Source organism: Diabrotica virgifera, chromosome 6 (genome assembly GCF_917563875.1).
Source record: "Diabrotica virgifera virgifera chromosome 6, PGI_DIABVI_V3a".
NCBI classification, from domain to species: Eukaryota; Metazoa; Arthropoda; class Insecta; order Coleoptera; family Chrysomelidae; genus Diabrotica; species Diabrotica virgifera.
In genome coordinates, this window is record NC_065448.1 from 83,214,188 (window position 1) to 83,227,186 (window position 12,999).

The 12,999-nt window shown below is 32.2% G+C and overlaps 1 protein-coding gene across 2 annotated transcripts in view; it reads left to right on the plus strand.

The window, feature by feature from the left end:
- The window catches only part of LOC126886511 (zinc finger protein 501-like), a 61,971-nt gene that overhangs the window by 37,866 nt on the left and 11,106 nt on the right, over positions 1-12,999 (plus strand). The window contains exon 4 of one of the 2 annotated variants that reach the window (XM_050653482.1): positions 8,417-8,806. In XM_050653482.1, coding sequence (XP_050509439.1) covers positions 8,417-8,806 — 390 coding nt within the window. The other variant, XR_007698648.1, reaches the window with a different exon arrangement.

A 12,999-nucleotide genomic window follows, 5' to 3' on the forward strand; every position in this document is an offset into this window, starting at 1 on the left:
CTTAAGTAATATTAAGAATAAGATCGAAAATATCTTTTTATGTAATCACATTGTGCTTTAATAGTAAGTTAAATTTAAGTTGATTTGTAAAAATATGGCAAGTCCGTAAATAAACATTATAACATTACAATATAATTAGTAATTAAAAAAAATTTCGGACCCTCTGTGTAAATAATTATGTTGGATGTTTATATTACTGAATAGAGAATTAAATAATGTTTCAAATAAGCTAGCACACGACCCCTATCTTCTTCATGTGTAGCCTATCTTCTTGTCCGTCATAGCAATTTTAATAATTTTGTTTGCAGCGTTTCTGAATAGCTCGATCGATGTTAGTCCAAACCACTGGCGTAAGTTTTGAAGCCATGAGTGTCTTCTTCCTCCGGGTCCATGTTTGCTCTCTATTTTACCCTGTATTATCAGTTGTAGTATACGATATTTATCATGTCTCATAATATGACTGAGGTATTCAAGTTTCTGTTTCTTAATTGTGAAAGAGATTTCTTTTTGTTTTCCCATTCGGCGCAATACCTCTACACTGGTGGTGTGGGTTGTCCAGGATATTTTTAGGATACATCGGTACACCCACATTTCGAATGCCTCTAGCTTTTCCATTAGTGTTTTTTTTACCTTACCATGATCAAATCTCTGTAATCTGTAATGTATTTTTTGTGTGAGAGTCCTTTGTGCCCGTATTAGATGTCTTCAATGTTTCAACGACAACCGACAACACCATTCAACAATTTTTTCCAAAAGTCAGACAAAGTTTTTTCTACCAATAAAAAACTGCATAAGAAGTAGAAGTTTTTTTTAAATTTTACATGGATTCCTCTCTTGCTCTTTATAAGCCGAAAGCGCTCAGCTAGGATTTATATATTTTACACACTTCAAAAGTACGCTTCTCCCTGTCGTTCAGTAGTCATAAGTGTGTACAAAAACTATTTCAGTCTTTACATTTTTAATTAGTCTTCTTCTTCTTGTGGTGCTTTCTCCTTTAGTGGAGGTTACCGACCACACTAGCAAATCTGTATCTGTCCAATACGGGTCTAAACAAAGATGTTGAATCAAGGCCAGTCCAGTCTCTGATATTTCTAAGCCATGAAAACGGGGACCCCGTTTTCCTTCAATCTTACCCTGGATGATCATTTGCTCGAGGCGGTACTTTTCGTTTCTCGTTATGTGTCCCAACTAGCTAACTTTTCTGACTTTGATGATTTTTAGCGGCTCCCTAAGTGTACCTATTCTCCTCAGAACATTTTCGTTGGTGGTGTGAGTTGTCCAAGGTATTTTCAAGATTCTTCTAACTTATTTATCAGTGTTACGTTGAGTGTCCAGGCCTCCGTTTCATACAAAAGTATTGACCACACAATAGCAATGCAGAAAACGGCTGATATTAATGCTGTTACAAAATAAGCTTTTCATTTTTGTTGATTGTTGAACAGCAACCAAGATATTTGTATTGATTTACATATTCAAGCTGTTGATGGTTCACATATATTAGAAGGGGTCAATTTTTGTTCCTTGACATTTTCATAACTTCGGTTTTCGCAGTACCTATTGATCTTCATCTCCATTTTTTTCACCAGTAATCCTATTTAACTGTATCTGAAGACTATGGTCCGAATCAGTCATTAAAACCATGCCATCTGCATAGCGGATGTTATTTACTCTTTGACTGTTTATCCTGATTCCTTTTGAAGAGTGCGATAAAGCGTTCGCAAATATTACCTTAGAGTAGACTCAGTTAAACAGTATCGGTGATAACACACAACTCTGACACTTCGTTGTATTTCAATTGGCCTTGACGTGTTACCATTGGTCTTTATGATTGCTGTCTGATTCCAGTAAATAGCTTTTATAATTTTAGAATCTCTTTTGTCAACTCCGATGTCGTTCAATCCTTCTATCAAGGTCCCGTGCTGCACCCGGTCGAACGCTTTTTCAAAATTTATCAATCTATATAGGGTGAGGCAGATAAAGGGCCTATTAGAAATATCTCGAGAACTAAAGGCAACTGAATTATGAAAATTGGAATAAGGGTTAAAAGGTAGGTTAAAAGATAATTACGTTTTCTTATTAATTTCGTAGCAATATTCACACCCTGTAGGATTGTAGTAGTTTGACATAATAAACTCTATTCATGTTCAAAGGATTTTTAATATAGTCTACTTTTGTTAACAATTATTAGTGTAGCTAAATTTTTAATTTTAGTATACAGAGTTGGTCGAAACTCGGAATGAGTATTTTCTGAGTTTTCTTAAATGGAACACCCTATATTTTAGTATTGTAATGAAATGATATACCATAGTACTTTTTTACTTCTTAAGCATTCCCTATACCTAACTGCTTTAATTTGTGCTTAATTGTTAATCGCACCAACAATCTTAACTTCGATGGTATTTTGATAGTTCAACCATTATTGACCATTTTAAGTATAAGTCTAGATTAATATGTATTTATTTCCAAAAAATTATTTGTTATTGAATATTTTCACGGCCAACCTAATACAATGTCACCTATTTTGTGTTGCAATTAATGTTTGACTTGAATCACCAATAACTCACGAATTAAAGCAGTTAGGTATAGGGAATGCTTAATAAATTAAAAAGTACCATAAAATAACATTTCATTACAATACTAAAATACATGGTGTTCCATTTAAGAAAACTCAGAAAATACTCATTCCGAGTTTCGGCCAAACCTGTATACTAAAATGAAAAATTTAACTATACTAATAACTCTTAACAATAGTAGACTATATTAAAAATCATTTGAACATTAATAGAGTTTATTATGTCAAACTACTACAATCTACAGGATGTGAATGTTGCTACGAAATTAATAAGGAAACGTAATTATCTTTTAACCTACCCTGTATAATATTACAAAACCTTATATTTTTAGAAAGAAGAAATCGAGGAGAATCCAAAAATGTAAAAAAATATATAGGGTGTCCTATTTAAAAATACGAAGTTACAATCAACTTCCGGTATAACCGGAAGTAGCAAAGAGACCAAAATATTTTCATTAAATAGTTTATACCTCAAAACCCTTGTATACCAATTTTCATTATTCTGTTAGCTTTAGTTCTCGAGATACTTCTAATAGGCCCTTTATCTGCCTCACCCTGTATACACTGTATATATTTATCTATACAGGGTGTAACGAAAATACAGGTCATAAATTTAATCCCATATTCTGGGACCAAAAATAGTTTGATTGAACCTAACTTACCTTAGTACAAATGTGCATATAAAAAAAGTTACATCCCTTTGAAGTTACAAAATGAAAATCGATTTTTTCCAATATATCGAAAACTATTAAAGATTTTTTATTGAAAATGGACATATGGCATTCTTATGACAGTAGCATCTTAAGAAAAAATTATAGTGAAATTTGGACACCCTATAAAAATTTTATGGGGGTTTAGTTCCTTTAAACCCCCCCAAACTTTTGTGTACGTTCCAATTAAATTATTATTGTAGTACCATTACTTAAACACAATATTTTTAAAACTTTTTTGGCTCTTAGTACTTTTTCGAAAAGTCAGTTTTTATCGAGATATTTTGAATATTTGTCAAATCCACCACATATTTGTATATGGTTAAGTACGATTATGGAGACTTGGTAATAATATGAAAATTTATGTATGATTTACATTTTTAGGTATATTTTGAACCGTATTAAAAGAGAAGCTATATCTCGATAAAAGGTGCCTTGTCGAAAAAATAGAAAGAGGCAAAAAAGTTTTAAAAACATTGTGTTTAACTAATGGTATCGCAGTAATAGTTTAATTGGAGCGTACACAAACATTTGGGGGGTTTAAAGGAACAAAACCCCCATAAAATTTTTATTTAAACATATTAAAAAAGAAGCCGCAACTCGATAAAAACTGCCATATCGAAAAAATATTAAGACCCAAAAAAGTTTTAAAAATATTGAATTTAACTAATAGTACCACAATAATGATTTAATTGTAACGTACAGAAAAGTTTGGGGGGGTTTAAGGGAACAAAACCCCCATAAAATTTTTATGGGGAGCACAAATTTCATTGTAATTTTTCTTTAAGATGCTCCTGCCATAAGAATGCCACGTATCTATTTTCATTAAAAAATCTCTAATAGTTTTCGATATATTCGAAAATATCGATTTTCATTTTGTAACTTCAAAGGGCTATAACTTTTTTTATGTGCATATTTGTACTAAGGTAAGTTAAGTTCATTCGAACTATTTTTGGTCCCAGAATATGCGATTTAATTTATGACCTGTATTTTTGTTACACCCTGTATAAAGGGTACCCCCCGTTAAGATAGGCAAAATGCCCTCACTCCCAGAATTCAATTTTATTCATTTTTTTACGTTCTATGCAACTAAAAAATGAGATAACGCGGATTTTTAGCTCGCCACCCCCCTTATCCCTCCCCCCACAGCCAAAAACGTAGATTTTTCGATTTAATTTTTTTTAGTTGGGTTGCAATTGATTTAAAATATTCAAAAAATTTACAAGTGTAGCTGAGGCTTTTACAAAACACGTCCATTTTTTATGGACCCATAGGTCGAGTGTACATAACCTCAAATTTTTTTTTAACTTTTTTAAAACCTATAACTTTTTTTAGAGGGGGCTGCAGGTCCAATTTTTTTGAATTTTGTGTATTTTATCAAAAGCTATCTCTCTGATTTTTTTCAGATTTTTCCGTCAGGTGCGCCATCTTGAAAAATCAAGAAAACTGTTTTTTTTTTGGGTTTTTGGGGATTTTCTCCATTTTATAGACTGCAACATAGATTAACTCAAGGTTTTGTTAATAGCTTATGTATAATTTGAAATAACTGAGTATCTTAGAATTATCAAAAATTGGGCAAAACACCTTTAAACCCCCCAAAAACCATGTTTTGTAAGTTATGTAAGGGTTTTTGCGGGCTTAATGATATTCGTTGAGATCTATACAGCCTGAATATTTTTTTCATTTTTTTTACGTTATATGTGAATAAAAAATAAGACTAATCGCATTTTTAGTCCACCACCCCCTCCCCCTGCCCTTACAAAAACGTCAATTTTTCTATTTTTTTTTTTTTTGTTTAGGTAAGTTGCAATTAATTTAAAAATTTTATAAGGCTTCTACAAAACATATGTATTTTTATAGACCCGTAGGTCAAGTGTACAATACATATAACCTCAAAATTCCTTTTTTATTTTTTCAAAACGTATTTTTGACTTCCAATCGATATTTTTTTAAAACATCCAATGAATTGTACATCTCTCTCGCTGACGGCCGCTTCAATACGTGCTTAGCGCTCATTTTTAATTATTAAAAATAATAGTAATAAAATAATGACAAAAATTTCTTCAGGCTCTTGCAGGGGGGGGGGCTTTAAACTTTGAGTTGGTCACTTTATGACTTTCATAATAATAATTTTTAATCGAGTTATTAAGCCTTGCAAATGGCCATTTTCGCGTTTTTCAAATTTTAAATTGCATGTAACTCGACAACAGTGAACTTTATAGAAAAATGACAAGAGACCTTTTTTGCTCAGGTTGATCCAGAGAATCTAAAACAAATTTGTCCTAAGTGAAAAAATTGATTTTTTGAATTCGTTTAAAAAATTGTTTAAACAATTTTCTGACTGCGGTACTGCCTGGCATCTTGGTGATTTGTTATAAGGACCTGTTTTGAGTAAGTTTGTGCAAAAAAATGAATCGGAATAATTTACCTACTGGGGACAAGCATACAGCATGGACTATTTGCATTATGAGCCAAACGAAGATGGTTTGGAAAACATTAAGCGATAGATACACTGTTGTAGATGCGAGTTGCCCAAACGACAACATAACCATAGGCTGTTGTTCGCATGTAGCTGCCATAATATAATATTTATCGCATGGAAGATATTTTACAAAAATCATCAAGCCAGCAGAATATCTTACAAAACTCTTTGACAATACAGATGTTATACCTGTAATAGACGAAGACAGCGATGAAGACCTTGGAACTGTAAAGTGTAATACCAACGAATATACTCTCCGAATACTCTAGGAGTATATACGGAGCTATTATATTCTTTGGTAATACTTTCCTTATTCTTTTTATGGTGTTTTACGTGGCAGTTAACGTGAAGCAAAATTACATTATAATAGGCAGAGATGGAGATATAGGTTATGTAGATGGTATTACAAGCACATCTTTGAATAATTAGAATATGTATAATGTAAGGTAATATTAGGGTACCTACTAAATACAAACTAATGAACAAAGAACAAAATGTTTTGATTCACAAAACGACAAGAAGTATGATATATTAAAATAATGTATTTTTCTTAAATTGATTATTCTGTTTTATTTTTGTTTTTTGTATCCTACCTAAAATATATCACAATGACATCTTTACTTTATATAAAAATATTGCAAAAATTTGAAATTATTTTGTTAAATGTAGTTTACTTAAGGACAAACTGAGCAACATATACTGAGAAAAAAAAATGAAAACGAAAAAATGATGATTTATTGGGCAGGTTGAAAGGGAGGAGGGCTAAAATTGGGCTAAGGCTTATTTTTTAAACACGTCAAAAGTAAAAAAATGAAAAAAAATATTCAGGCTGTATTGATCTCAAAAAATATTAGGCCTCGATCCCGCGTACCAAAAAAAGTTGATTAATAGCAAGCTGAAAATATTTTAATAATTTAACGGTGTCTAGTCGGACAAACTTTGATGTAGGTATGGAAACAGGGGAAGTTTTAATTGTAAAACGTAATTTTAATTCTGGAACGTGTCATCCTGGCAAGTTTATGATTGTGAAAACTAGCAGGTTGTTTTTAAGTTTATTCAATAGCAAATTATATAAAATATCCCTAAAAACTCAGTTATTTCAAATTATACCAACATAACCTATAAAAACCTCGAGTTAATCTATTTTGAAGTCAATAAAATGGAGAAAATTCCTAAAAACCACCGAACAAACCAGTTTTGCGGATTTTTGAAGATGGCGTACCTTACAGAAAAATCTGAAAAAAGTCAGAAATATAGTTTTTGATTAAAATACACAAAACACAAAAAAAAATAGACATGCAGCCATCACCAAAAAAAGGTTATAATATGTACACTCGACCTTCGGGTCCATAAAAACAGATGTTCTGTAAAAGCCTCAGCTTGTGCGTGTGAATTTTTTGTAATTTATAATTTAATAATTATTAACTATTCTAAATGGGAAATAAGCCAAAATTTAACTAAAAAATGACCATTTAGAATAGTTAATTACAAAAATGCCACAAAGCAATAGCTTCAGAATAACATTTATAATGTAATTGCAAACCAACTTAAAAAAAAAATAAAATCGAAAAATTGACATTTTTGGCTGTGGGGGAGGGGGAAAAGGGTAAGTGGGCTAAAATTGCTAATTTTTTAAAAAAATCATATAGAACGTATAAAAAAATAAAAAAGAATATTCAGGCTGTATCGACCACAAAAAATATAATTAGACCCGCAAAAATCCTTACAAAACTTTAAAAAAACATGGTTTTTGGGGGGTTTAAAAGTGTTTCGCCCAATTTTTGAATATCCTAATATACTCAGTTATTTTAAATTATACATAATCTATTAACAAAACCTTGAGTTGATCTATGTTGCAGTCTATAAAATGTAGAAAATCCCCAAATGGAGAAAACAGTTTTCTTGATTTTTCAAGATGGCGCACCTGACGGAAAAATCAGAGAGATAGCTTTTGATAAAATACACAAAATTCAAAAAAAAATTGGACCAGCAGCCCCCTTCAAAAAAATTATAGGTTTTAAAAAAGTTAAAAAAAAATTTGAGGTTAGTACACTCGACCTATGGGTCCATAAACAATGGACGTGTTTTGTAAAAGCCTCAGCTACACGTGTGAATTTTTTAAATCAATTGGAACCCAACTAAAAAAAAATAAATCGAAAAATCTACGTTTTTGGCTGTGGGGGGAGGGGTAAGGGGGTGGCGAGCTATCCGCGTTATCTCATTTTTTAGTTGCATAGAACGTAAAAAAAATTAATAATATTGAATTCTGGGAGTGAGGGCAAAAAACAGACAAAAAGGTCGGCTTGCTGATCTTTGCACCTTTGTGCCAGAGTTTGAAGACAGAATATTGCTTCTCGTATCCCCTTAAACTTTCCCGAAGCCAAATTGTTCTTAACCAGTGACCTCGTTACATCTTCTATACATTATACATGCAATTAGTAATTGTGATATTTGTAATTGAGTTAAATAAAATTAGTTAAACCACGTTGTGCTTCACACCTTTGAAGTCACAGAACAACGTAACAATATTTTGGAAAAACTAGACTTTAGATTGCGCCAAATTTAGTATATTTCAGCCATAATAAGTCGTTAAACTTTTCTTTTCTATTGCATTAGATTTTTCTGAAATAAAAAATATATTCCAATTTTTAGGCTTTCTTGGAGATGAAAACATATCGGAAACTACGGAAACAATACTTGTACATTCATGTGATAAAGAACAACCTATGGGTCAGCCTGTCGAAGAGAAAACAAATTGTAAAATTTGTTTTAAGCGATTTTCCCATAGAAGTTCATTAAAGAGACACATGATAGTTCACACTGACGAAAAACCGTACAAGTGTGAAACTTGTTTAAAGCGGTTTACTCGTGTAGATAGTTTGAGAATTCATATTATGTCGCACACTGGAGAAAAACTTAAGTGTGAAGTTTGTTTCAAGCAGTTTTCTCTGGAAAGTATTTTGCAAAAACATTTGAAACGGCACACTGGAGAGCAACAACATTACAAGTGTGGAATCTGTTTCAAGCAGTTTGTTTATTCGAGTAAGTTCAAAATCCATTTGACATCGCACACTGGGGAAAAACCTTATAAGTGCGAAATTTGTTTTAAGCGGGTTAAGAGTGATTTAAAAGGACATATGAGATTGCATACTGGGGAAAAACCTTATAAGTGCGAAATTTGTTTTAAGCCGTTTACTCATTCGAACAGTTTAAAAGGACATATGCGATTGCACACTGGGGAAAAACCTTATAAGTGCGAAATGTGTTTTAAGGAGTTTGCTAATTTAAGTAATTTGAAACAACATTTGAGAGTACACACTAGAGAAAAACTTCCCAAGTGTGAACTTTGTTTTAAGCAGGTTAAGGGTGATTTAAAAATACATATGAGATTGCATAATGGGGATAAACCTTATAAGTGCGAAATTTGTTGTAAGGCATTTACTCGTTCGAACACTTTAAAAGGGCATATGAGATTGCATACTGGGGAAAACCCTTATAAGTGCGAAATTTGTTTTAAGCCGTTTACTCATTCGAACAGTTTAAAAGGACATATGCGATTGCACTCTGGGGAAAAACTTGCCAAGTGCGAAATTTGTTTTAAGGAGTTTACTCAAACAGCTCATTTGAAACAACATTTGAGAGTACATACTGGAGAAAGGCCTCACAAGTGTGAAATTTGTTTTAAGGAGTTTGCTGATTTGGGTAATTTGAAACAACATTTGAGAGTACACACTGGAGAAAGACCTCACAAGTGTGAAATTTGTTTTAAGCGATTTACTCATTCAAAAAGTTTAAAAGAACATATGCGATTGCACACTGGGGAAAAACTTCACAAGTGCGAAATTTGTTCTAAGGAGTTTGCTAATTTGGGTAATTTGAAACGACATTTGAGAGTACACACTGGAGAAAAACCTCACAAGTGTTAAATTTGTTTTAAGGCATTTACTCATTCGAATTCACTCTGGGGAAAAACATACCAAGTGCGAAATTTGTTTTAAGGAGTTTGCCAATTTGGGTAATTTGAAACAGCATTTGAGAGTACACACTGGAGAAAAACCTCACAAGTGTGAAATTTGTTTTAAGCAGTTTTCTGAGAATGGTAGTTTGAAAAGACATTTGAGAGTGCACAGTGGAGAAAAACCTTACAAGTGTGACATTTGTTTTAAGCAGTTTAGTCACGCAGGTAATTTGAAAACACATTTAAGAGTACACGCTTGAGAAAACCTCACAAGTGCGAAATTTGTTTTAGGCTGTTTAGTTATTCGAGTAATTTAAAACAACACTTGAGATTGGACTCTCAGGAAAAACTTGGTACGGCACACCAAAATTAATGAAGAATGTCAAACTTAAGGGGGGTATGGTTTGAAATTAACATTTGAAGTACATTTTTGTGAATTTTTTTTAAACTATGGTAGAATTATGTTATATGTAAATTCAATAATTATATTCAGTACAATTCAGACTATTTGGAAAGGCTTGCGTAAAAAGGAATATTGGGTGGAGAGAAGCAGAAAGACTAGCTACTGACCGAAAGGCATGGAGACGTCTGATTTCTCCACTTACCTCGACACCGTAAGGTACAAGAGGACGGCTTAAGTAAGTAAAAGTAAGTAACAATTCAGACTATTTAAAAAAAAAGGCCTAGTCGGGTAAGATGATGAAAAATGCCCCCAACTTGATTCGAATTCCATATAGGTCACCGTTTAGCACATATAGAGAAACTTACTTTTTGAAATTTTTAGCCCCCTAGGTGGTCACTTGACCCACCTAGAGCCTAATTAGGCTTTTTATGTTTTTATTTTTTATCTTAACGAAAACTTATCTTATAGCGAAAAACTTTAAATAAAAAAGTTGTAAGTTTCAAAAAGTTCTCTTCGAATGTTTTTTTCTATTTTTTTGGCGGGAAATTTAAATTCTAGAACGTTTTTAAAATTTTAAATGATTTCCAATTTCTAAATGAGAGACTGCGGAATTCAAGACTTCCGCCGGAAGTCCCTGATTCTGATCCGATCCTGCCCCCATTTATATAGAAAACTTACGGTCCAGGATAAGACTTCCGCCCCCATTTTCGGTCCAGGATACTTCCGGTCCTGATCCCTCACAGGAAGGATAACTGATAAAAAATCCTACTTAAGGAAAGATCACCGATAAGAACAGTAAGATCGGAAGTCTAAAAATAAAGAATCCGTTTGATAAGAAAAACCGTTAGATAAGCTATCAGATAAGAAATAATTGTTGATAAGGTGGAAGTCTAAAAATAGATAAACCGTTAGATAAGCTATCAGATAAAAAATAAGGTGTAAGTCCAAAAATAAATAAATTGGTAGTATAAGATAACAAATAACTGTTGATAAGGCGGAAGTCTAAAACTAAAGAATCCGTTAGATAAGAAAAACTGTTAGATAGGCTATCAGATATAAAATAAGGAGGAAGTCCAAAAACAAATCGTTAGTATAAGATAAGATATGAAAAAAAAAACCGTTAATTAAGATCGGAAAGCCTATCAATAACAAGAAATGGCAGGATATCTTCATAGTAAACATTATTATTAAATAAGAGATTTTTTTAACAATATTTAGTTGTAGTCAATACTTTCGAGTCTTATAGATCAGGTTAGAAGTCTACAACTGGCAAACACTCCCACTACTTTTAACCCAACAGTTAAATACCTGGAATGATCTAAAATTGAATAACACAGAATGTGACAGTCGCTCTCAAAATGGTAAGTCGTTTTTCGAGATAAGGAGAGATTGAGAAAAAGTTCCAACCCGAGGCAAATCAAACCAATAAAAGTACTAAATGAACTTCAAACCATAAGGAAAGACACTGAAGAGAGAGAATGTCTTTAACGACAGAACATAATACAAAGTTAGAAAATATTATGTTTCTATTAATGGAAAATATGACTAGTGCTGTTTGGTATTCTTATTCTCCAAAAATACGTGAAATCTTAAAACATTTGCCTTGTAAGAAGTATTATTTTAAACACGAATGGGGGGATGTGTGTAGTTGTTTTATGACTTAAAGTGTGTTTTTTGCAATGCTTCATACCAGTGGCGGCTGGTCAGGGTCGGCAGTGCCGACCCACACATTTATGGGCACATTATAGATTTTTTTAAATATTTAAGTTGATCAGAGTTGATGATATTCGTTTCTGTGAAATAAAAAAAAATATATGTGAGATAATACAGACTAAATTTTATTCATTGTTTTTAAAAGAATTCGATTGATCCGATACGTTAAGTGATCCCTGTGCGCTGTGCGTAACTTTTCAAATTAATGATCCTAGCCATGCACCCGATTGCGATAGGCCCGCTTCGGCAAGCCGTCCCCAGATTGGCCATTTGCTTGTTATAAGAAGCTATGGAATATTAGCCGATAGTCAACCAATTATACATTCCCCATATTTATTTGAATGGCAAGTACGGCAGATAAACAATCTGTCGAGCGGTGATCTGCAAACGGCAACATTAGTACATTAATTTGGACGTTGAGAGGTGACTCATATTTGTTTGCAGAAATTGCTTGAAAATAACTCATATAATAATATGTGAGTTATCCTCCCACTCAAAAAGGTCCGGAACATTGTTTAAATAATCATAATGTCAAAAGATGAAGGAAAAATTCGATTTTTTTCTTCATTTTTTGATTATAACTTTAAAAGTATTCATTTTCGAGAAAAGTTGCACTGACATAAAAGTTGCGTAATTAAATTTCCTACAATATAGGATTACTTAAAAATTTTAAAAATTGTCACCCTTGTTGCAAAATAGCAATAATTGCGAAAAAATCATAAAAAAACAAGTACATATTCGCATTTTACGTTTTTTAACCATTTATGCTACACTTAGGACCTTCACAATTTTACCCAGAAAAACTATATCATATAATAAAACAATACTGTGAATTTCATTAAGATCGGTTCAATAGATTTTGCAAAATAAATTTTGCAATCCAGAACTGAAAATAAAGCAGACAGCAAGTTGAATTTATTTTTACGTATAGAAGAATACTGTACCTTTCTTCTATATGTAAAAAAAATTCAACTTGCTATCTGCTTTATTGTCAGTACTGCAACATTTTGAAAAAATTATTTTTTTGCAAAAGCTGGATTGCAAAATTTATTTTGCAAAATCTATTGAATCGATCTTAATGACATTTACAGTATTGTTTTATTATATCATAAAGGTTTTCTGGTTAAAATATGAAAGTCGTAAGTCATAAATGGTTGAAAA